The following is a 20740-nucleotide window of genomic DNA, read 5'->3' as shown; positions in this document are numbered from 1 at the left end:
ATGTCCTTGACAGACACCCCTCTGTCTTGTCCTTATAATACCCAGGGTTGAAGTTCTGGGCAAAGTCAGTGCTAGAGTCAGTGCAAAGAAAACTGGCAGCGGGTGCCAAGTGGGAAATTAAAAGAAGGGAGACAGGTATCTATGCCCCCGCAAAACCGGCCTGGACATGCTGGGTGCTCCTGGGCATGCCCCACCCATGCCAGGCACCTCCTTGGGAAGAGAGGGAAGGGAATGGGGATCATTTTGGTTTCTTTTCTTTTTTTTTTTTAAGATTTTACTTATTTATTCATGAGAAAGATAGGAAGAGAGAGAGAGAACCAGACATCACTCTGGTATATGTGATGCCAGGGATTGAACTCAGGACCTCATGCTTGTGAGTCCAATGCTTTATCCATTGCACCACCCCCCAGACCACCATTTTGGTTTCTATATCTGCTCTACATCTATAGAAACTTAAATGATCTGAAGTCTACCTTGGTCTTCAGGTCAAATTTCAAAAAGGGTGGTGGTGATGAGGATGTGAGAAAAGGAAGTGACATTCTGGGACTTGATGAGAGAGACAGACAGAAGCCCAGACTTCTGGGTCCCCCTGGAGGAGGGGGCGGGGCCCTAGATGTCCAAGTCCCTTTTGGATGCTACTCAGGCCTCCCTGACACCCAGAGTCGTGGCAGCCTGCCCTGAGCTCTTGCCTCAGCTATTTTTCACCCCAGGGTGAAGGTGGGTCCAGACCCGCCCCATGCCCAGGTTCATATAAGGCCAGGACATCTGGGACTTCAGGCTCAGTCACCATGAAGTCCTCCACAAGACCAGGCACCTTCCTGCTGGCCTGCACGCTTCTCTGCACCCTCGTGGGTCTTGGTAAGTGACCAGGCACCTGGACTCCTGGGACCCTGAAGAGCTGAGAGAGTATACAGGAAGGTGTGGGGGTGTGCATGAGGTGTCCTGGGAACTTATATTACTGACCCCAAGAAAGGAGCATTTCAGGGGGTGGGGCGGTAGCGCAGCGGGTTAAGCGCACGTGATGTAAAGCACAAGGACCCGCGTAAGGATCCCGGTTGGAGCCCGTGCTCCCTACCTGCAGGGGAGTCACTTCACAGGCGGTGAAGCAGGTCTGCAGGTGTCTATCTTTCTCTCCCCCTCTCTGTTTTCCCCTCCTCTCTCCATTTCTCTCTGTCCTATCCAAAAACAACGACATCAATGGCAACAATAATAATAACCACAATGATAAAAACAACCAGAGTTACAAAAGGGAAAAAATGGCCTCCAGGAGCAGTGGGTTCGTTGTGCAGGCACCGAGCCCTAGCAATAACCCTGGAGGCAAAAAAAAAAAAAAGGAGCATTTCTGAAACTCATGTGATCAGACTCATGTGAGAAGTGTAGGGGGGATTTGTGGGATTTGGAACCCTCTATTCCCCAGGCAGAGTCTCTAAGTTCTAGAATATTAAGTGAGAGCATGACTAGAAAGAGATTGTATAATGGCAGGTAAGATAGTTCACCTGCTTTGTCATGAGGACAACCCTGGAGGAAGCTTCTGTGCTGTGGTCTCTTTCCTTCCCTCTGTCTTTGTTTCTATCTGGAATAGTTGGCCCAGAAGCAGTGAAGTCTGACAAAGGTTAGAAGAAAAAAAAACAGGGTGGTGAGGGGTTGGGTTAGTGACCTCCGTTCCCCCTGAACCCTCAGTTCAGGAGAACCCCACTTTCCCCAGGACCCAGGTGTGTGGGTCCTAGTAGGCTCTTCTCAGAACTAAGTATCCCGGGGCTCAGTCCTCCTGGCCCCACTCCCTTTCCTGAGCTGGGATGCAGACCCCAGTGTTGGGACCCCCGCCCGAGCGCCCACAGTGCACAGTACAGGAGACTGCAAGGGGGAGGTCCTTGAGTCCCAGGACCAGGGGGAGACCCGAAGCTCCACAGCAGTCCATGGAGTCCAAAGTTGCCAGCCTTGTAATTAGGGAAACAGGCTCGGCGGTGGAGTCACTGCCCGGCCCCTGGAAGCAGCTTTGCTGGCTTGGCCACCGCGTCCCAGCCCGAGCTCCAGACAGTTCCCTGGACAGCGGTCAGCGCCCCGCCCCATCGCGCATGATCCCAGAGACACCTCCCTCCTGCAGGCACCCAAGTGTCAGCCTCCCCCAACTCCCCGCCCCGCCCCGTCCCAGCGGGGTTCCGCAGCCCACACCGCCGGTGGCTGCAGCCCCGCCGTCTACATTGCAGGATGTTCGCTGAGCTGCGAGATGTGCAAGGGCTCCGGGCCCACGTGCAGCGGGAGAGTGAAGACCTGTGACGAGGGCAAAGACGCATGCGTGATCGTCGTGGGCGAGTCCAGCACGAGTAGGGGCGGGGCTGCGGTGGGCGTGGTCCTTGTTTGTGGGCGTGACTTGGGCGGGGCCTAAATGAAGGCATCTTCCTGTGCTACAAGTGGGTGGGTAGGGAGGCTGGAGAGACTGTCTAGGTGAACCATTGACCAGGGGCGGTGAGTTAGTGCTACGACAGAAACCACTGTGTGTGTGTGTGGGGGGGGGGGCGGCAGGTGGCAGGCGGTGGCGCATCTGGTTGAGCGCACACTCTACAGTGCGTAAGGACCGGGGTTCAAGCCCCTGGTCCCACCTGCAGGGGGAAGCTTCACCAGTAGTGAAGTAGAGTCGCAGGTGTGTCTCTGTCTCTCTCCCTCTCTATCACCCCCTTCCCTCTCAATTTCTGGCTATCTACCCTCCCCTCTCAATTTCTCTCTGTCTTTATCCAATAATAAATAAATGTGTTTTTTTTTTTAAGTGAGACTACTCAACAGAGAAGGAGTGAGGGGATAGATAGAGACTTTCCTCAGGAGGACAGGAGTGAAGGGGAACAACGAAGTAAGCAGAGGCAAAGTCCAGAAGGCTGGAGGTGGAGAGGGTGAGAGCCAGAAAAGAAGAGGCCAGGCTGGAGAAATAGCTCACTTGGATAGTGTGCTTCTTTTCCATGGCGAGACCTGGGCAAACTCAGCTCCCACTCTACTGGAGGGACCCTCACTTTCTCTGCGTCTCGGGGACCATTTTACATAGACACAGAGGGTGGCCATAGGAAGTCTGAAAAAGACCACAGTGAGCAGAAAATATAGGTGATGGGTGTGGGGTGGGGTATATAGTAGGTGGGACCAGCGGCAAGTCACCTGGTGCTGAAAGGGGGGCAGGGGGCACTGGCTTTGGGGGTCAGCGTTAGCTTGTTAAAGCCACTCCAGACTGTACCCGAGGCAGATAAGGGGTTGTGGGGTGGGGGTTGGGAAATATCAGCTTAGACAATCTTGGAGTGGAAAGGTGGAGGCTCAGGAAAGACCCAGAGGCCAAGGCAAGGCCATCCCCTGCAGTCCCCCATCTGTCTCCTCCCCACAGAGGGCCATCACTCAGTGAACACCTACAAGGGCTGCATGAAGTTCAGTGACTGCTACCCGGGTTTTGTCTCCACCACCATGGGCCCCAAGGACTACATGGTGTCCAACACGCACTGCTGCCAGGGTGATGGCTGCAACCGTGGCTCTGTGCCCCGTAAGTGCCAATCCCCCCTTCCCCAGGAGTCCCTCCAGCCCGCCACCCAGCCAGCTCTACTAAGGCCAGGCTTCTTGCTGGCTCTGAGGTTCAGTTTTGTAACCTGTAAAGTTCAGAGTCCATTAGCTGGGGTTTCTGGGGTTCCTGGGGTTCCTGGGGTGGGGGGAGAGTTTAAAAAGTCCCTATGCACCTTACACTTCAGGGCTAGGGAGACAGCTTACCTGGTGGCGCAACTGCCTGGTCCTACACAAGATCCTGGCACCAAATGGGGCACCAAGGGAGCTCCATGAATGGTGAAGTGGTGCTATGATGTCTCTCTTCTTTCTCTCTAATAAAAATAAAGAATGGGGCTGGCACTATAGCTCACTTGAATGCAGTATATGCAACTCAGTTTTATGCCTTGCCCTAAAAATAAAAATAGAAAGAGGGGCAGGGGAGATAACATAACAGTTATGCAAAGAAAATTTGCATGCCTGAGACTCCTGAATCCCAGGTTCAATTCCATATACCACCATAAAACAGACTTGAGCAATGCTCTGGTCTGTCTGTATCTCTCTCTCATTAAAATAAAACAACTAAACTATATATGTAAAAAATAATAATAAAGGAAGGAAGAGGAGCCAGGTGGTGTCTATTGGATAGACACAGCCAGAAAATCAAGAGGGAAGGGGAGATAGTAGAAGGAGAGAGAGAGAGAGAGAGAGAGAGAGAGAGAGAGGCACTGCAGCCCTGTTTCACCATTTGTGAAGCTTTCCCCCTGCAGGTGGGGATTGGGGGCTTGAACCTGGGGTCCTTGCACACTGTATTGTGTGTGCTTAGCCAGGAGTGCCACCACCTGGCCCCTCAGAGTCTTTTTGTATAACCATTATGCTATCTCTCCTACTTGTGTGTGTGTGTGTGTGTGTGTGTGTGTGTGTGTGTGTGTGTGTGTGAGAGAGAGAGAGAGAGAGAGAGAGAGAGAGAGAGAGAAAGCAAGCAAGGCAGCTAGCCTGGGGAAGATCACACAGCTATGGTCTTACATGTGTGAGAAGACCCTGGGTTCACTCCTCAGTTATACAACGAACAAACAAGACCCACTTGGTCCTCACCCCCCAGCTCCCCAGAACAACCGGACGGAGAACGGCCTCCAGTGTGCTTCCTGCATCCAGCCCTTCCAGGAGACGTGCCCGGGCACGGAGATGGCCAGCTGTGTGGGCCAGGAGAGCCGCTGTGTCTACTTCGCAGGCAGCGTGCAGGCAGGTGAGGAGACAGGGGCCCCCCAACTGAACACCCTCCTTCCTGGGGGTGGGGGTGGCAGGTAATGAGGGTTCCAGAGAGCTGCAAGTGGTGAGTTCGGGGACTGCTGGGTCACGAGGGAGGGACTGGGGCCCTGACTCTAGTCTGAAGCCTTCTTCCTCCCCAGGTATCATCAGGACCAAGTTTGCCACTCGCGGCTGTGCTACGGAGAGCGCGTGCGCCAGCAGGCCCGGGGCCCAGGTGCCCTCGGCGTCCTACCTGTACTACCTCCGGCGCGCAGACTGCCTTCCCGCCCGGCCCCACGGACCCCCAGCCTCCCAGCCCCGCGGCAGGGCTGAGTGACCCGCCTGGAGCATGCAGCCTGAGCTCTCTGCTGGTCCTCGGCCTATGAATTAAAGAGAGTGGCAGAGCAAGCCTGAGTCCTTGCGGGGTGCTGTATCTTGGGGGGTCCATGCACAAAGCAGGAGTCTCGATCCCTGGAAGCCGCCCTCCTCTTCTTTGCCAGGAAGAGGGAAAAACCCCTCCCTACCATCACACACACACACACCTTTTAATTTTTCAGCTAAGTTTTCACATGTGTATTTCTCTTCTGACTGCCTTTTCATTCGGATAGAGACAAAGAGGGAGAGACACAGCAGCATCAGAGCTTCCCGTGGTGTCATGGCACTTTCCGTGTGGTGTCAGGATTCAAACCTGGGCCAAGCATGGCAAGGCACATGCCCTACCCAGTGAGCTACCTCTCCTGACTAAGACCCCACCTTTTACCAGGGGTTGCTCCCTGCTGGTTCCCGGTGCTCAGTACCTCATTTCATATATATATATTTTCCCTTTTGTTGCCCTTGTTTTTTATTGTTGTAGTAGTTATTATTGCTGTTGTTGATGTCGTCGTTGTTGTTGTAGGACAGAGAGAAATGGAGAGAGGAGGGGAAGACAGAGGGGGGAGAAAGATAGACACCTGCAGACCTGCTTCACTGCCTGTGAAGCCAGAGGTTTGAACTGGGATCCTTACACTGCGCTTCGCGCCACCTGCGCTTAACCCACCACGCTACCGCCCGACTCCCAATACCCCATTTCATAATCCCAGCAGTTCCTTTAAGTTAATTACCCCCTCCCATTTTACAGCTGGACAAACTGAGGTGCCGCTTGTGGCGTTACCTGGCTTGGGGGCAGTAGTGAGGGCACGTCAGATTCCATGATTCCCTCTCCTGATTAACTGCTCCCTCTTTTTTTGCCCCGGTTCTCACGTCTACACAATGGGAGTGACAATAGTTCTGACCTCTGAGGAGTGTTGAAATGAATTTCTGGACATTGCTCCTGGAGAGCCAGAGAGCTGATACAGTACTTTACGCCACAGACTTTAATGTTTGAGGTTCAGAGGTCCCATGTAGGACCAGGTTCAATCCTCAGCACTACCATAAGCCAAAGCTGAGCAATGCTTTGGTCAAAAGAATATAGATTGTTAAAGGCTTTGGTGCCTTTAAAGGCAGTTTGTCTGAGTAAATAGTAATCACAAGATAGCTGCCACTTACCAAGTGACTATTAGTTGGCAGGTGCTAAGCATGGCAGACTAGAGTGTGCTCGTTACAAAGGAGGCCCTAACTGCAGTGGGTTAGGACAAAGCTGTTATCAGTCAGCTAACGCTGCCTTCATAGTGTGTAACAAATCACCCCAACCTGAACCTTGTGACCAGCATTCTTCTTAGTTCTATCTTCCTCTTTTTTTTTTTTTAGATTTTATTCCATAAAAAAACTTGGCTGAGTGCACAAATTACAATGGTTAATATACCCAGGTATATTATATGATCTATATATATATCCTTTTGTTGCCCTTATTTTATCGTTGTTGTGGTTATTATTATTGTTATTGATGTCATTGTTGTTGGATAGGACAGAGAGAAATGGAGAGAGGAGGGGGAGACAGAGAGGGGGAAAGAAAGACAGACACCTGCAGACCAGCTTCACCACTTCTGAAGCGACTCCCCTGCAGGTGGGGAGCCAGGAGCTCGAACAGGGATCCTTATGCTGGTCTTTGCGCTTTGCACCATGTGCACTTAACCCACTGTGCTGCTGCTGGCCCCCGATATATTTAATACCCAGGTTAGAGCCACCGGTCCCCACCTGCAGGAGGAAAGCTTGCAAGTGGTGAAGCAGGGCTGCAGGTGTCTCTCATATATTTTCTTTTAAGTATTTTATTTAATTTTTTATATTTATTTTCCCATTTTTGTTGTCCTTGTTGTTGTTTAAACATTTTATTTATTCATGAGAAAGACAGAAAGAAAGAACCAGACATCACTCTGGTACATGTGCTGCCAGGGATTGAACTCAGGACCTCTTGCTTGAGAGTCAGTGCCACCTTCTGGACCACAGTCTCTCTCCCTCTCTATCCAATAAATATTTTAAAATGAAACACACACACACACACACACACACACACACACACACACACACCAGAGCACCACTCCAGTATATACAGAAACAGGGAGTAAACCAAGGACCTCAGTCACGTGCTTTACCGGATGAGCTATTTCCCTGGCTACATCCTTTCCCTAATGGTTTGCTGTTTGTTACTGGCTTTGCTTCCAGCTGTGTGTTGACAGGATAGGTTCCAGTTTGGGGGGTACTCAAGTTCTCCAAGGGGCTCTAGAGTCTTCTGGGATCATTCTGCTTGTGTCCATCCCCTGGAAAGTCACTGGAGCAGAAGCCAAGAGTGTTTGAGAGCCTCACTTAGATCAGATGTGCTGGCGTTGCACTGAGCAAAGTGAGTCATTCGGTCAAAGCCAATATAAATGGAGCAGGGAAGTAGGCTACCCCCTGCCCACTGGGAGAGGAGAATGATGCTTCCTCAACAGGTGCCCACTCACAAATGGTGAATCTTCACTCATGCCAGGTACCCAGAGCCGACCATAGCCACTCTGCCCACCAGCCATAGAGCTGCTGATTCCTAAGTGCCTCACCCTTTTGTTTTTGGGGCCTTGGCCACATGCAACTCCACACTACAGGGAATATTTCTTCCATATTTGTTTAAATTTATTTATTCATGAGAATGATAGGAGGAGAGAAAGAGCCAGACATCACTCTGGTACATGTGCTGCTAGGGATTGAACTTGGGACCTCATGGTTGAGAATCCAATGCTTTATCCACTGCACCACCTCCCAGACCACATTTTTTAATTTTTAAAAAATATTTATTTATTTTCCCTTTTGTTGCCTTTGTTTTTCACTGTTATTGATGTCGTCGTTGTTGGATAGGACAGAGAGAAATGGAGAGAGGAGGGGAAGACAGAGAGGGGGAGAGAAAGACAGACACCTGCAGACCTGCTTCACCGCCTGTGAAGCGACTCCCCTGCAGGTGGGGAGCCGGGGCTCAAATGGGGATCCTTATGCAGTTCCTTGCACTTTGCACCACATGTGTTTAAGCCACTGCGCTACCACCCAACTCCCTCAGACCACACTTCTTCCATCTTTAAAAAAAAAAAAAATTATTTCATAGGACATAAAGAAATTGAGAGGGGAGTGGGGGATAGAGAGGAGAACAGATGGAGAGACATCTGCAGCACTGCTTCACCATTTGTGAAGCTTCCCCCTGCAGATGGGGACTGGGGGCTTTGAATTGGGGCCCTTGTGCATTGTAACATGTGTGCTCAACCAGGTGCACCACCACCCAGCCCCAGTCTTTGTATTTCAGAGAAATAAACACAGGTGGAGAGAAACAGAGGAGAAACAACACAGTACTCTCCACCATCTGTGGAACACTTCCCCCTGTTAAACAATGAATAAATCTAAGAAAGCAAGAGAGAAGAAAGAAAGAGGCAGGGGAGATATCATAGTGGTTAGGCAAACAGACTCTCATGCCTGAGGCTCTGAGATTCCATGTTCAATCCCCCACACCACCATAAACCAGAAGTGAGCACTGCTCTGGCACACAAAAAGAAAATAAAGGAAAAAAAAAAAAAAAGGAAGTCAGGTAGTAGCGCAGCAGGTTAAGTGCACGTGGCGCAAAGCACAAGGACTGGGAGTAAGAATCCTGGTTCAAGCCTTTAGCTCCTCAACTGCAGGAAGTTGCTTCACAAGCGGTAAAGCAGGTCTGCAGGTGTCTTATCTTTCTCTCCCCGTCTTCCCCATCTCTCTCCATTTTTCTCTGTCCTATCTAACAACGATGATATCAACAACAATAACTACAACAATAAAACAAGGGCAACAAAAGGGAATAAACAAATAAATAAAATAAAATAAAGAAATGCTCTATTAAAAAGCCTTCTGCATCCCAAAATGACCTTGGGTCCATATTCCCAGAGGGTTAAAAAATAGGAAAGCTATCAGGGGAGGGAGTGGGATATGGAGTTCTGGTGATGGGAATTCTGTGGAGTTGTACCCCTCTTATCCTATGGTTTAGTCAATGTTTCCTTTTTATAAAAGAAACACACACACAAAGTAACCACTTTTTCCACATGGTGACAGAGCTTGTACTCAGGCCTTTGTGTTATCTGCTGGCCCTGGAAAAAAGTGTTCTTATTTTATCTGCACAACTTCATGTGACAGACACATTTAGTCTAATCCTATTTTCTGGGGAAAAATCAGGCTGAGATTGGATGTCACAGTAATATGGCACAAGAGGGCTGGGAGAGAATTCAACATTTTTTTTTTTTTTTTGCCTCCAGGGTTATTGCTAGGGCTCAGTACCATTTTTCCCCCTTTTGTTGCCTTTGTTGTTGTAGCCTTGTTGTGGTTATTATTGTTATTGGCGATATCGTTTGTTGTTGGATAGGACAGAAAGAAATGGAGAGAGGAGAAGACAGAGAGGGGGGAGAGAAAGACAGACACCTGCAGACCTGCTTCACCGCCTGTGAAGCAACTCCCTTGCAGGTGGGGAGCCCCCTGAGCTTTGAGCCAAGTGTGCTTAACCTTACATTGTGCTACCGCCTGACCCCCACAATTCAATATTTTAACACAGGATTTGCATATCTAAGGGATCAGGTTTAGTCCCTAGCACCAATGTGTGCCAGAGCTGAGTGGCACTCTTATTAGCATAATGGTTCTGCAGAAGACTTTCCTGCCTGAGGCTCTCAGGTTCCAGATTCAATCTCCAGCACCATCAGCCAGAATTCAGCAGTGCTCAGGATTCTCTCTCTCTTTCAGTCCCCAGCACCACTATGAACCAGAGCTAAGCAGTGCTCTGGTTACAAAAACAGAACAAACCAACTCAGGCATCTTCTTTCCACCCTCAACACCCCACAGACAGACACACCTGGGGAGTTTTGTACTCATTTTTATTCATTCTTCCAAAATACACCACAGACCTCCTTGGTGCTCCTCCATCACTAACCAGAAATGTACAAGGCCACCTCACCCACTCACATTTTCTGTGATCTTCTGCTGATGGCTCTAGCAAGACAAGTCCCTGTGTCCTTCCTTTCCAGGGACTTCTAGCCTGGATGCACCGCACGGGCACTGAGGTGGCCGCCAGGGACCTAGCCATAAGGATTATCAAGCCCTTTCTGGGGAGGGGTAAATAGCATAATGCTTAGATGCAAAGAGACCCTCATGCCTGAGGCTCCGAGGTCCCAGGTTCAATCCCCGCACCACCATAGGCCAGAGCTAAGCAGTGCTCTGGTGTTTCTCTCTCTCTCAAAAATAAACACTAAAAAAAAAAAAAAAAGACAGAAAGAAAAAAATAAAAGTCCTTTCTTCTTTGGTTCCATGGAATGAGGCCTCATTTGCAAACCCCATGTCTCCACAAAGCCTAAAAGTCACTCCCATTCAAAGTGCTGATTTAGGGTGAGGGTAGATAGCATAATGGTTATGCAAAGAGACTCTCATGCCTGAGGCTCTAAATTTGAGCTTCAATCCAAGGCACCACCATAAACCAGAGCTGATCAGTGTCCTGGTAAAAACAAACAAACAAAGTGCTGATTTAAAGATGACCATATCAACAAGTGGTCACCATGTCCACAAGTGTCTCTCTACAGTGACACAGCACAGCGGCCATTCCTCCCAACACACACAAAACCAGAGCTTGCTTTCTCAGATCCAGACTTCGGCACAGAAGCCGAGAGAGGATTTCACAGAGCAGCACAGGGCTGACGGCACCCAAGCACAGTCCACTGTGATGGGGAGTGCAGGCGGGGCACAACTGCCCAGGTGAGCTGAGCCTCCCGGGCGTTGCCAGCACGGGAGCAGGGCAACAAGGCAGGTCAGCAGGTCGGGTTCCCCCAGAGAGGAACACATGCCGCTGTGTGAGCGAGTACAGGCAGGTCCATACGAACACTGAGCCTGCGCAGTAAGCCTGTGTGGGAGATGCCATTGGCAGAGTGACTTGCCAGAGCTTCGCGGGGTCTGTCCCCCACCCCAGAGCGGTGCATTTCCTGGCAGAATGGAAAGCCAACACTGCAGCCGTGGACTACTGAGTGTCTGAAATGTGGCGGCTGGGAAGCTGTCGAGCAGCATTTTCTTTCATTTTTCTTTAACCGATGTGGCTTATGGAGGAGTTGGGGACTGAACCCGGGGCTTCAGAGCCTGAGGTATAAATTGTCTGTTGCGTAATCACTATGCTATCTCTCTGGCTCTGCGTTTACTTTTATTCTTCTTTTACAGGTTCATTTATTGGGGCTGGGCGGTGGTGCACCTGGCGAAGTGTTATCACGCACAAGGACCCAGGTTTTCCCCACCAGCAAGGGGAAAGCTTCCCAAGTGGTGGAGCGGGGCTGCAGGTGTCTCTCTCTCTCTCTCTCTCCACTCAATCTCTCTGTCCCTAGCAAACAAAAATATAGTATATGAAAACACTAATAAAAACATTTTGGGAGACGGGCGGTAGTGCAGCGGGTTAAGCGCACGTGGTGCAAACTGCAAGGACCGGTGTAACGATCCTGGTTTGAGCCCCCGGCTCCCCACTTGCAGGGGAGTCGCTTCACAGGCGGTGAAGCAGGTCTGCAGGTGTCTGTCTTTCTCTCCTCCTCTGTCTTCCCCTCCTCTCTCCATTTCTCTCTGTCCTATCCAACGACAACAATAACTACAACAACAATAAAAAAACAAGGGAAGCAAAAGGGAAAATAAAATATATATAAAAAAATAGGACCTGGGTTTGAACCCCCAGCCCCCACCTGCAGGGGGAAAGTTTTGCAAGTGGTAAAACAGAATTGGAGGCATCTCCCCCCCATTTTTTATTTTTTACAGCTTTTATTTATTTATTGGATAGACAGAAATTGAGAGGGAAGGGGAAGACAGAGGGGAAGAGGGACAGAAAGACACCTGCAGCACTGCTTCAATACTTGTAAAGCTTTCCTCCCTGCAGGTAGGGACAGGGGCTTGAACCTGGATCCCTGTGCATTGTGACCACCCAGCCCCTATCATTCCCTTCCCTCTCGATTTCTGGCTGTCTCTAATAAAAAATAAATAATAAAAGAATTTTAAAAAGATTTATCTATTCGTTTACAAGTGGAGAGGAGAGGAAGAGAAACAGTGCTACTTGGCACATGATGCCAGGGGCCAGTCAGGACCTCACTCTTGAGAACTCAGCACTTCATTCACTGCTCACCTCCTGGGCCACCCATCTAATCTTTGTTAGATTGCACTGACTTACAACCAGACAGGTACATGCTAGGTAAGCAGATAAAGAACCAGAGCCTCACATGGGAGGCCAGGCATCCAACTCGGAACACCTCATGCTTCCAAGTTCAGAACCTCACTCACTGTACTACTTCCTGGGCGCCTTCATTTGCTTTTAAAGAACAGAAAAGTGGATAGTTATCTTAGTTACAAAGCAGCTGTTAGATCTGTTCCAGCTTAGGTCTATGTATCTGATTTCTGTAAACCTAAATGGAGGTCTGATAAAAACAGCATCAGAGCTGAGACATGCTCAGTGCAAACCACACACCAAGCCCCGAGACTTAGCACAACAGAACGGGCAGCAGTGCCCTCATACATAGTAATGTGCATCGATCACATGCTGAGGATAAGTACTCTGGGTATAGTGGGTTAAATCAAACATATTATGAGGGGGGATCCATCTTTTTTGACTTTTTTTTTTTTTTAATCTGGTTACTAGAAAAATCTAAGGTTGGGGCTGGGGAGGCACTGGGTTGTCAGAAAAGTCATGACACATTTTAAAAAATATTTTTTTAAATAAATAGGGAGGGGAAGAGAAATAACCAGAGATCACTCTGGTACATGTGCTGCCGGAATCGAACTCAGAACCTTACGCTTGAGAGTCCAATGCTTTATCTACTGTGCCACCTCCTGGACCACTCATGACACACTTTTGCATAGACAAATACATCATGACCTTTCTGAGAGCCCACAAGCATAAGAGTTCTGTAAAAGATGGTCATGCCTGAAACTCTGAAGCCCCAGACTCAGCCCCTTGCACCACTATCAGCCAGAGTTAAGCAGTGCTCTAGTGGGATGGGTACAAAAGAGAACACCTGGGAGCCAGGTATGGTGCACCTGGTTCAGTGCACATATCAGCAGGCAAAAGGACCCGGGTTTGAGCTCCTGCTCCCCACCTGCAGAGGGGCCGCTTCACAAGTGGTAAAGGAGGTCTGCAGGTACCTATCACTATCTCTCCATCCTCTCTCAACTTCTCTGTCCTAATCCCCAGCAATAAAAATAAAAATAACAGGGGGCCGGGCGGCAGTGCAGCAGGTTAAGCGCACGTGGCGCAAAGCGCAAGGACCGGCCTAAGGATCCCGGTTTGAGCCCCTGGCTCTCCACCTGCAGGGGAGTCGCTTCACAGGGAGTGAAGCAGGTCTGCAGGTGTCTCTCTTTTTCTCGCCCTCCTCACTCCATTTCTCTTTGTCCTATTGAACAACATCATCAATGGCAAAATAACGATAACAAGGGCAACAAAATGGGAAAAAATGGCTTCCAGGACCAGTGGATTCGAAATGCAGGCACTGAGCCCCGGCAATAACCCTGGAGGCAAATAATAATAATAAAGAAAAATCCAAGGTCACCTATAACTCTGCCTCCACTTCTGGACTGCACTGCTCTGCAGTCTGACTTCACTTGGCCAGTGCACCAAGTGGAGAGGAGTCACAGCCAGATGTTGTACTGGATGGCCGGCATCTTTCAGCAAAGAGCTTTGAAGACAATGCCTGGAGCCACTCAGCCCTGAGTCCAGAGACTTTCTCTGACCCTGGCCATCTCAGCTTTTCTGGGACGAACTGGGCCAGAGTTCTGGTTGGAGATTGGGGTGCCCTTCCTCAAGAACCGGCCCCTGGGGACCCGATTCTCCGCCTTCGGCTGTCAGGGGAAACAGAAGCCCGGAAGCGTTCTTGTCCAGCCCTTCCACCTTCCACCTCACAGGGGACGTTAAGACACTGGGCCGAGGCTCAGGGAGTGACAGGGGCAAGTGTTCCCACTCCCTGTGGCCCCAGGTAGCAGCTTCCTCTCCCGCTGAAGCCTTTCTCCTGCCCATCCCCACAAGCTAATTTCTAGCCTCAGTTCTGCTGACAAATGACAACCATAAATATGTAACAGGCACCTAGTGTGTCTACTTTAAGTGTATTCTGTTCAAAGTATTGCGAGAACAGCAGCCAACAAGACAGGCATGTGCGCGAGCGGTGTGTGGGGGGGTTAATAGCAGCCTAATAGGTAAACCGATAAATATGTAAATAAGTAACACTCAACCGTAATACTTGCTACAGGGAAACCCACTGGCAGAGATGCACTGGCTACTTCCGTTCAGTGTGGTCTGGGTGGTCTCTCTCAGGGGACGTCTGAGGTGAGAGCTGATTTATGAGGAGGGAGCCTGGGAAGGCCTAGGGGCAAAGCATTCTAGGCCAAAAGATGTCTGTGTAAAGATCTTGAGGCAGGAGCTCCAGTGGCCCACTCAAGCATCAGAAGAGCTATCAGGCTGGTGGCGGGGCTCGATCAAAGAATGAGAAGAGGCAGGTCTGGCCACAGAAGGCCACGCCGTGCGCTGGTGGGTCTAAATCCTGCCCTTTCTTTCTTGGCTTTGCTCCCTATCTATTTTAAGAAAAACTCTGTTGGATGGTCTCTCAGGTTCTCCCTCCTCATCTTGACACTGGAAAAACCTTGTGCCCTGCAGCTTCTCTTGATTACTGCCAGTGGCCTAGAACTTTCCAGGCACTGTAATTTCTGCCTTTTCCACCCTCAAGGCACAATGCTGATGTCTGGAGCAGCCGCCCAGCACCCCATGGGGCCCGTGCTCATAGGAGCACGCTGCCTCTTGGGGGCAGCTGAGGTACCCAGCACAGCAACATTTGGACAAGTGCAATGGTACATCGCTTTTCCAAAAAGACAGGTGTACAAGGTTCCAAGGCCAGAACAGGTTCAAGTGTCATGATAGAAGAAACCAAGACCAAAAAAAGGCAGCATCTCTAGGAGACAGGGGAACACAGACTCCCCAGAGTGTGCTCCTGAGTCACCCAGCATAAGGGAGCTGCCTCATCTCTTTTCAGCCAGGCCCCAGAGTGGGGGGCAGCAAGCAGCCAGGATGCAAAACTGACAGCAATTCCAGGACACTCCTCTGAGATGGATTCCTGCCCTTCCATACTCCATTCCTGCTCTGGCTCCCCCTTGACCCCACCATGCCTAGACCCCATCCTCCTCACAGGAGCTGAGGAAAGTGTCTGGCCTATCAGGTCCCCGGAGCTGTTAGACACCCTCTCCTCCCAAGTCAAGGAAACCAACCCCTCTACGGTCCTGCCCCATAGCCCCTTGCCCTCTCAGCTGCAGACTTCCAACTACCAGCAATCGGGAAGCACGACCCGAGCACCCCCAGCAGCCAGAAGCCTGACATCCCGGAAGCTTCCCTCAATAAAAAAGACAAAAACCAAAACATGTGCCTCTTTTTGAGAGGCTGAAGGCAGGGCTACTGCCCTACACTGCCCTCCAGCTAGCGGCTCCAGACCCTCACCCTCATGCATCTTCTTCCCAACAGCTCCAGTCCCCCCACCTGGTAGAAACCAAGACCCCCACCCCCACCCTGGAATGCAACCACTAGGCTCCCATCAGCATAGACACCTGGGTGCCACGCCCCGTGCCCCCTGGACCCACCCACTCTCCTTCCCGACCCAGAGTCCAAGCAGTCACAACATCCAGGGTTCAAAGTGGTGCTCCCCGCCCGCCCACAACCCGCAGAGCCCCAAGCACCCCGCGTCTGACTCAGGATCCCCGGGGGCTCTCCCTCGAACCCGGGCTCGGAGTCCTCTGCTCCAAGTGGCCTGGAGGCGCCAGGACGGCTTCGGCATCCGCCAGCATCTCGTCCAGCGCCTGCAGCAGGACGCCGTGCGCCGCGCGGTAGCCCAGGCCCCCGGTGGCCGCCGCGCCGCCCGCGGGCCACAGGAAGGACAGGGCGCCCAGGGCTGCACCGCCCGCGGTGCCCTCGCCCGCCCAGGCGCCCAGGCGCCCCTCCACCTCGGCGCGCGTCACCGGGCCCGGGAAGCGCGTGCGCGCCGCCAACTCCCCCGGGGCCAGGCCCAGCGCGCGCTCCCGCCGGGCTAGCGCCGCGGGTTCGAGCCCCAGCGCCCGGCGCCACTCCGCCAGCTGACCCCGCAGCAGTGCCACGTCGCACGCCCAGCCGAGCCCGGGCACCGGGGCGGCCGCCGCGGCCAGGCTGGCCAGCAATGCCGGTCGCCACGCTCCAGCCCGCAGCGCCGCCGCCTTCCTGCGGGCAGCACCCGGGGACGCCGGGGGCAGCGCCAGCAGCAGCGCCCCCGCCTGGTTGGCGGGCAGAGCGCGCTGCAGCCACGCGCAGAGCCCGGGGAGCCCGGCCGGCCGCAGGGGAAAGGCGGGTGGCAGCGCCTCCTCCAGCACCTCCCAGGTCTCGTCCTCCGGGCTCCCCGCCACGGTGCACCCTGCCTTCTCCCCGCCGGCTGCCTGGGCTCCCGGCCCGCGCTCCTCTCTCCCCTCGCCGCTGGCTTTCTCCACGCCCCCGAAGCCCTCTTGCTCGGGCTTCTCCGCCTCTTCCTCTTCTTGCAGCCACTCGGGGTCCTCCCCCTCGCCATCAGTCCGCACGCAGACCAGAGGTGCACCCGGGAGCACCAAGGGCCGGACTCGGGCCCAGTCCTTGTCGGCGGGGGCCCCCGGGGTGACGAGGATGAGGGCGTCGTAGTGGGCGGGGTGCGGGGTGGCGGCGGAGCCCGCGGGGCCCAGCGGCACGGTCCACAACACCACGTTGGGGCGCTCCGGGGCCGGGAAGGCCGTGGGCTCCGCGGGCAGCGCCGCAGGACCAGCGCCCGGCTCGCCCGGATCCAGGCCCAGCAGCACGTTCAGCACAAGCCCCAGGTCGGCGGTGCCGGCCACGGCCACGTCCAGCCGCGCGCTGCCCAGTCGCTCCAGGCCGGCGCGAACCCACGACAGCGCCGCCTCCAGGCCGCCCGTCTCGAAGGCCTCGCGGACGGCCTCCAGCTCGGCGGCGCCCAGCACCTCGAAGCCATCCTGGGCCGGTGGCAGCAGCCTGCGGGCACAGAGAGCCATGGGTCAGGGCCAGGACAGGGAGGGAGCAGGCTGAGAGCGGCAGGCGCTGTGAGCACAGCAGGAGTAAGCCCAATTGGTGGCTATTGAGAAAAGGGATTTCGGGCAGGGAAGGGGCGGGCTGACTCCAGGCTGGGTTCCAACTGAAGCTAAAGAGGGCTGGCGCTGGCAGGTGGCTCATCCAGTAGAGTGCACACGTTGCCATACACAAAAGATGTGGGTTCCAATCCGGAATCCCTGCAGGGGGAAGCTTCATGAGCAAGTGGAACAGGTGTCTGTTTCCTTCTGTGTCTGTCTCTCTCCCTCTATTCAACTTGCTATTACTACTGTTATTTTCCAGAGCACTGTTCAGTTCTGGCTTGTGGTGGTGTGAAGGCATGAGTCTTTTTGCATAGTCATTACAATATCTCCCATCCCCTCACTCTTAAAAAAAAAAAAAAAGGGGGGAGTCAGGCAGTAGCCAGCAGGTTAAGCGCACGTGGTGCGAAGCACAGGACCAGCTAAGGACCCAGCTTCAAGCCCATGGCTCCCCACCTGCAGGGGACTCGCTTCACAGGCGGTGCAGCAGGTCTGCAGGTGTCTTTCTCTCCCCGTCTTCCCCTCCTCTCTCCATTTCTCTCTGTCCTATCCAACAACGACGACAACAATAATAACTACAACAATAAAACAACAAGGGCAACAAAAGGGAATAAATATTTTTTTAAAATGTACAGGGTAGTAGTGCAGCGGGTTAATAAGCTGGAAGCGCAGGGACCTGCACAAGGATCCCGGTTCCAGCCCCCGTCTCCTCACCTGCACTGGGGTCGCTTCACAGGTGGTGAAGCAGGTCTGCAAGTGTCTTTCGCTCTCTCTGTCTTTCCCTCCCCTCTCCATTTCTCTGTCCTTCCTAACAACAAAGGCAAGAAAAGGGAAAAAGCAGCCTCCAGGAGCAGTGGATTCGTAGTGAAGGCACCAAGCCCCAGCAATAACCAAAAAAAAAAAAAAAAAAAAAAGTACAGGGCCACTGAAACAGCTCACTTAGACAATGAACTGCTTTGTCATGTGTGTAACCCTGTAACCCAGGTTCTAGCCTGGCCTCCCCTGCACTGAAGGAAGCTTCATTGCTGTGGTCTCTTTCGTGCTTTCATGGCATCTTTGCTTTCTCTGACTAAATCATCACCATTATCTAAAAGAAATCTGTTTTTTTTTAAATCTAATATACGCTTTACTTGTACTACTTTAAGAGGAGAGAGAGAGAGAGAGATACAGAGACCAGAGCAGTGCTCAACTATAGCTGAAGGTGGGGATTGAACTTGGGACACTGGAGCCTCAAATGTGACGGTCTTTTTGCATAAACATTATGCTATCTCCCCCACCCTAATTTTTCTTTTCTAGAAACTACCAATGGGTGTTTTTTTTAATATTTATTTATTTCCCCTTTTGTTGCCCTTGTTTTATTGTTGTTGGTGATGTCGTTGTTGGATAGGACAGAGAGAAATGAAAAGAGGAGGGGAAGACAGAGAGGGGGAGAGAAAGACAGACACCTGCAGACCTGCTTCACCCATGCAGTTGGGGAGCCAGGGGCTCAAACCTGGATCCTTAACGCAGGTCCTTGTGCTTCGCGCGGCTGCATATCGCCCAACTCCCCCCCCCCCCCTTTTTTTTTTTTTTTAACCAGAGCAGAGCACTATTCAGCTCTGGCTTATGAAGGATGCAACCTGTTACTTTGAGGCCTTAGGCAGGAAAGTCTCTTTGCAGAACCATTATGCTGTCTACCCCTTTTTTGCCTCTAGGGTTGTGGCTGGGGCTTGGTGCCTGCCTGCACTGAATCCACTGCTCCTGGCAGCCATCTTTTCCCATTGTTATTACTGTTGTTGTTGTTGTTGGATAGGACAGTGAGAAATGGAGAAAGGAGGAGAAAACAGAGAGGGGGAGAGAAAGACAGACACCTGCAGACCTGCTTCACCACTTGTAGACGCCCCCCTCCCCCGCCCCAGGTGAGAAGCGGAGGACTTGAACCCGGATTGTTCTGCCGGTCCTTGTGCTTCCACCTAGGCCAGGGGGTAAGGTTTTTCTAAAGACAGCGGGAGGCGGGGGTGTGGGGGTTGGGGGTTGGGGGAGTCAGGTGGTAGCGCAGCGGGTTAAGCGCACGTGGCTCAAAGAGCAAGGACCGGTATAAGGATTCAGGTCCGAGCCCCCGGCCCCCCACCTGCAGGGGAGTCGCTTCACAGGCGGTGAAGCAGGTCTGCAGGGGTCTGTCTTTCTCTCCCCCTCTCTGTCTTCCCCTCCTCTCTCCATTTCTCTCTGTCCTATCCAACAACAACGACATCAGTAACAACAATAATAACTACAACAATAAAACAACGAGCAGCAAAAGGGAATCATCATCATCATCATCACCATCATCATCCTCAAAAGACAGCAGTCTCCAGGACTTCCAAGCGCACTTTTTATGGGGTAGAGGGTCCCCGCCCCCGCCTCGCCTCACCTCTGCAGCGCCTCCGCCCGGCTCTGCAGCGCCGCCTGCAGGCGCTCCAGCTCCTCGCAGCCTTCGCCGTCGGCCCGGCCGCCGCAGTCGCCCGGCAGCACGAAGAGAGCGGCGGCCTCCAGGCCCGCGCGGTGCAGCAGAGCCGCCGTGTGCTCGCGGACGCCGCTTCCGCTGCGCGTCTCCCCGGGCCCGAGTCTCCGCACGGCCAGCAGCGGGACCCTGCGAGCCAGGGCGGCCCGCGCCGCCTCCCCCAGCGCCGGGGCGAGCGGCTCCCCGCCGGCCTCCGGGCCCGGCAGCACCAGCACCAGCACGTCGGCCTCCGCCGCCCAGGGCCCCGGCTCCGCGGGCGGGCAGCTCAGCTCGCCCAGGAACAGGCCCGGGCCTGCGGCCTGCAGGCTGGGGATGCGGGAGTCCGGCCGGCCCTCGGGGATGTCCACGGTCTCCACGCCCTTGTTGCACAGCGCGGCGATCAGCGCCGACTTGCCCGAGCCCGGGGGGCCCAGGACCAGGGCGGTCACGTCTCCCCGCGGCCGAGGCATCGCTGAGAGAGCGAGGGAGGGGATGTGGGGGTGAGGCGGGGGTGGGTCAGCGACCGCCTAGCCGCTTCCGCCTCCCGGGGACCGAGGGACCCGGCGCTCCTCCCCCGGGAGACCTGCCACCCCTGCCGGGTGCTTCCCTTTCTGCTTCGATGGCTCAGAGACCCGGCCTCCCGTGCCCTCCCTCCTCGGGGACGCGGCTGTCTCGATGTCTGCTCCTTCCCACAGCTTCGCCCACCGAGCAGTACGGTCGATGGCGGTCGAGCAGTCGCTGAGCAGCCGGGTCCCCGGGATGGGGGGGGGGGGGGGGCGGGGATCTCACGGTCCACGGTCCGAGAGGTTCCAGAGCCGCGTTCCGCGGGGCGCAGGTCTGACGTCACACCTCCAGGGACCGGGGGCGTGTCTCGGGAGCGTGACGTCGGAGACAGGGCCCCACGCGGCGCCCGCGCAGATCGCCCGCGGTGGAGTACTCCGCTTCTCCAGCTGCGGCGGCTGCGGGACTACAAGGGTGCCCAAGCGCATGCGTGCCCTCCCGCAGCGTCGGCGGCCTGTG

The 20740-nt window shown here is 53.5% G+C and overlaps 2 protein-coding genes across 3 annotated transcripts; one reads left to right on the top strand and one right to left on the bottom strand.

Moving 5' to 3' along the window:
• The first annotated feature begins 710 nt into the window (after positions 1-710).
• PINLYP (phospholipase A2 inhibitor and LY6/PLAUR domain containing) lies at positions 711-5163 on the top strand. Its single transcript, XM_016192455.2, has 5 exons — positions 711-858; positions 2208-2324; positions 3362-3514; positions 4610-4753; positions 4917-5163. Exons 1-5 carry the CDS (start codon positions 789-791, stop codon positions 5090-5092), a joined length of 660 nt encoding a protein of 219 aa, XP_016047941.2. The 5' UTR covers positions 711-788; the 3' UTR covers positions 5093-5163.
• IRGQ (immunity related GTPase Q) lies at positions 3665-20587 on the bottom strand. Of its 2 annotated transcripts, none has more exons than XM_060186224.1 (4): positions 20426-20587; positions 19652-20192; positions 15903-17167; positions 3665-3840 (listed from the first exon to the last, which is right to left on the bottom strand). In XM_060186224.1, the coding sequence occupies exons 2-4, from the start codon at positions 20188-20190 to the stop codon at positions 3758-3760; spliced, it is 1887 nt and encodes a 628-aa protein (XP_060042207.1). In that variant the 5' UTR covers positions 20191-20192; positions 20426-20587; the 3' UTR covers positions 3665-3757. The 2 variants fall into 2 exon arrangements, with proteins under 2 accessions (XP_060042207.1, XP_060042208.1); XM_060186225.1 differs by lacking the exon at positions 3665-3840 and adding an exon at positions 10000-14462 and having other exon boundaries at positions 15400-17167.
• Positions 20588-20740: the final 153 nt, after the last annotated feature.

The sequence above is a fragment of the Erinaceus europaeus genome, chromosome 2, assembly GCF_950295315.1.
Source record: "Erinaceus europaeus chromosome 2, mEriEur2.1, whole genome shotgun sequence".
NCBI classification, from domain to species: Eukaryota; Metazoa; Chordata; class Mammalia; order Eulipotyphla; family Erinaceidae; genus Erinaceus; species Erinaceus europaeus.
Note: the sequence above shows the minus strand (reverse complement) of the source record. Positions and strands in the feature narration are given on the sequence as shown.

What these genes read in the sequence shown, in the direction of transcription:
- PINLYP (XM_016192455.2), top strand. Translation starts at nt 789, where the DNA reads ATGAAGTCCTCCACAAGACCAGGCACCTTCCTGCTGGCCTGCACGCTT. An exon ending in CTGCACCCTCGTGGGTCTTG is followed by an intron (nt 859 to 2,207) that starts GTAAGTGACCAG and finishes TCTACATTGCAG; the next exon opens with GATGTTCGCTGAGCTGCGAG. An exon ending in CGTGGGCGAGTCCAGCACGA is followed by an intron (nt 2,325 to 3,361) that starts GTAGGGGCGGGG and finishes TCCTCCCCACAG; the next exon opens with AGGGCCATCACTCAGTGAAC.
- IRGQ (XM_060186224.1), bottom strand. Translation starts at nt 20,190, where the DNA reads ATGCCTCGGCCGCGGGGAGACGTGACCGCCCTGGTCCTGGGCCCCCCG. An exon ending in CGGGCGGAGGCGCTGCAGAG is followed by an intron (nt 17,168 to 19,651) that starts GTGAGGCGAGGC and finishes CTGTGCCCGCAG; the next exon opens with GCTGCTGCCACCGGCCCAGG. An exon ending in GCAGAGGACTCCGAGCCCGG is followed by an intron (nt 3,841 to 15,902) that starts GTTCGAGGGAGA and finishes TTTTTATTAGAG; the next exon opens with AGAAAGAAGAGAGACATCAT.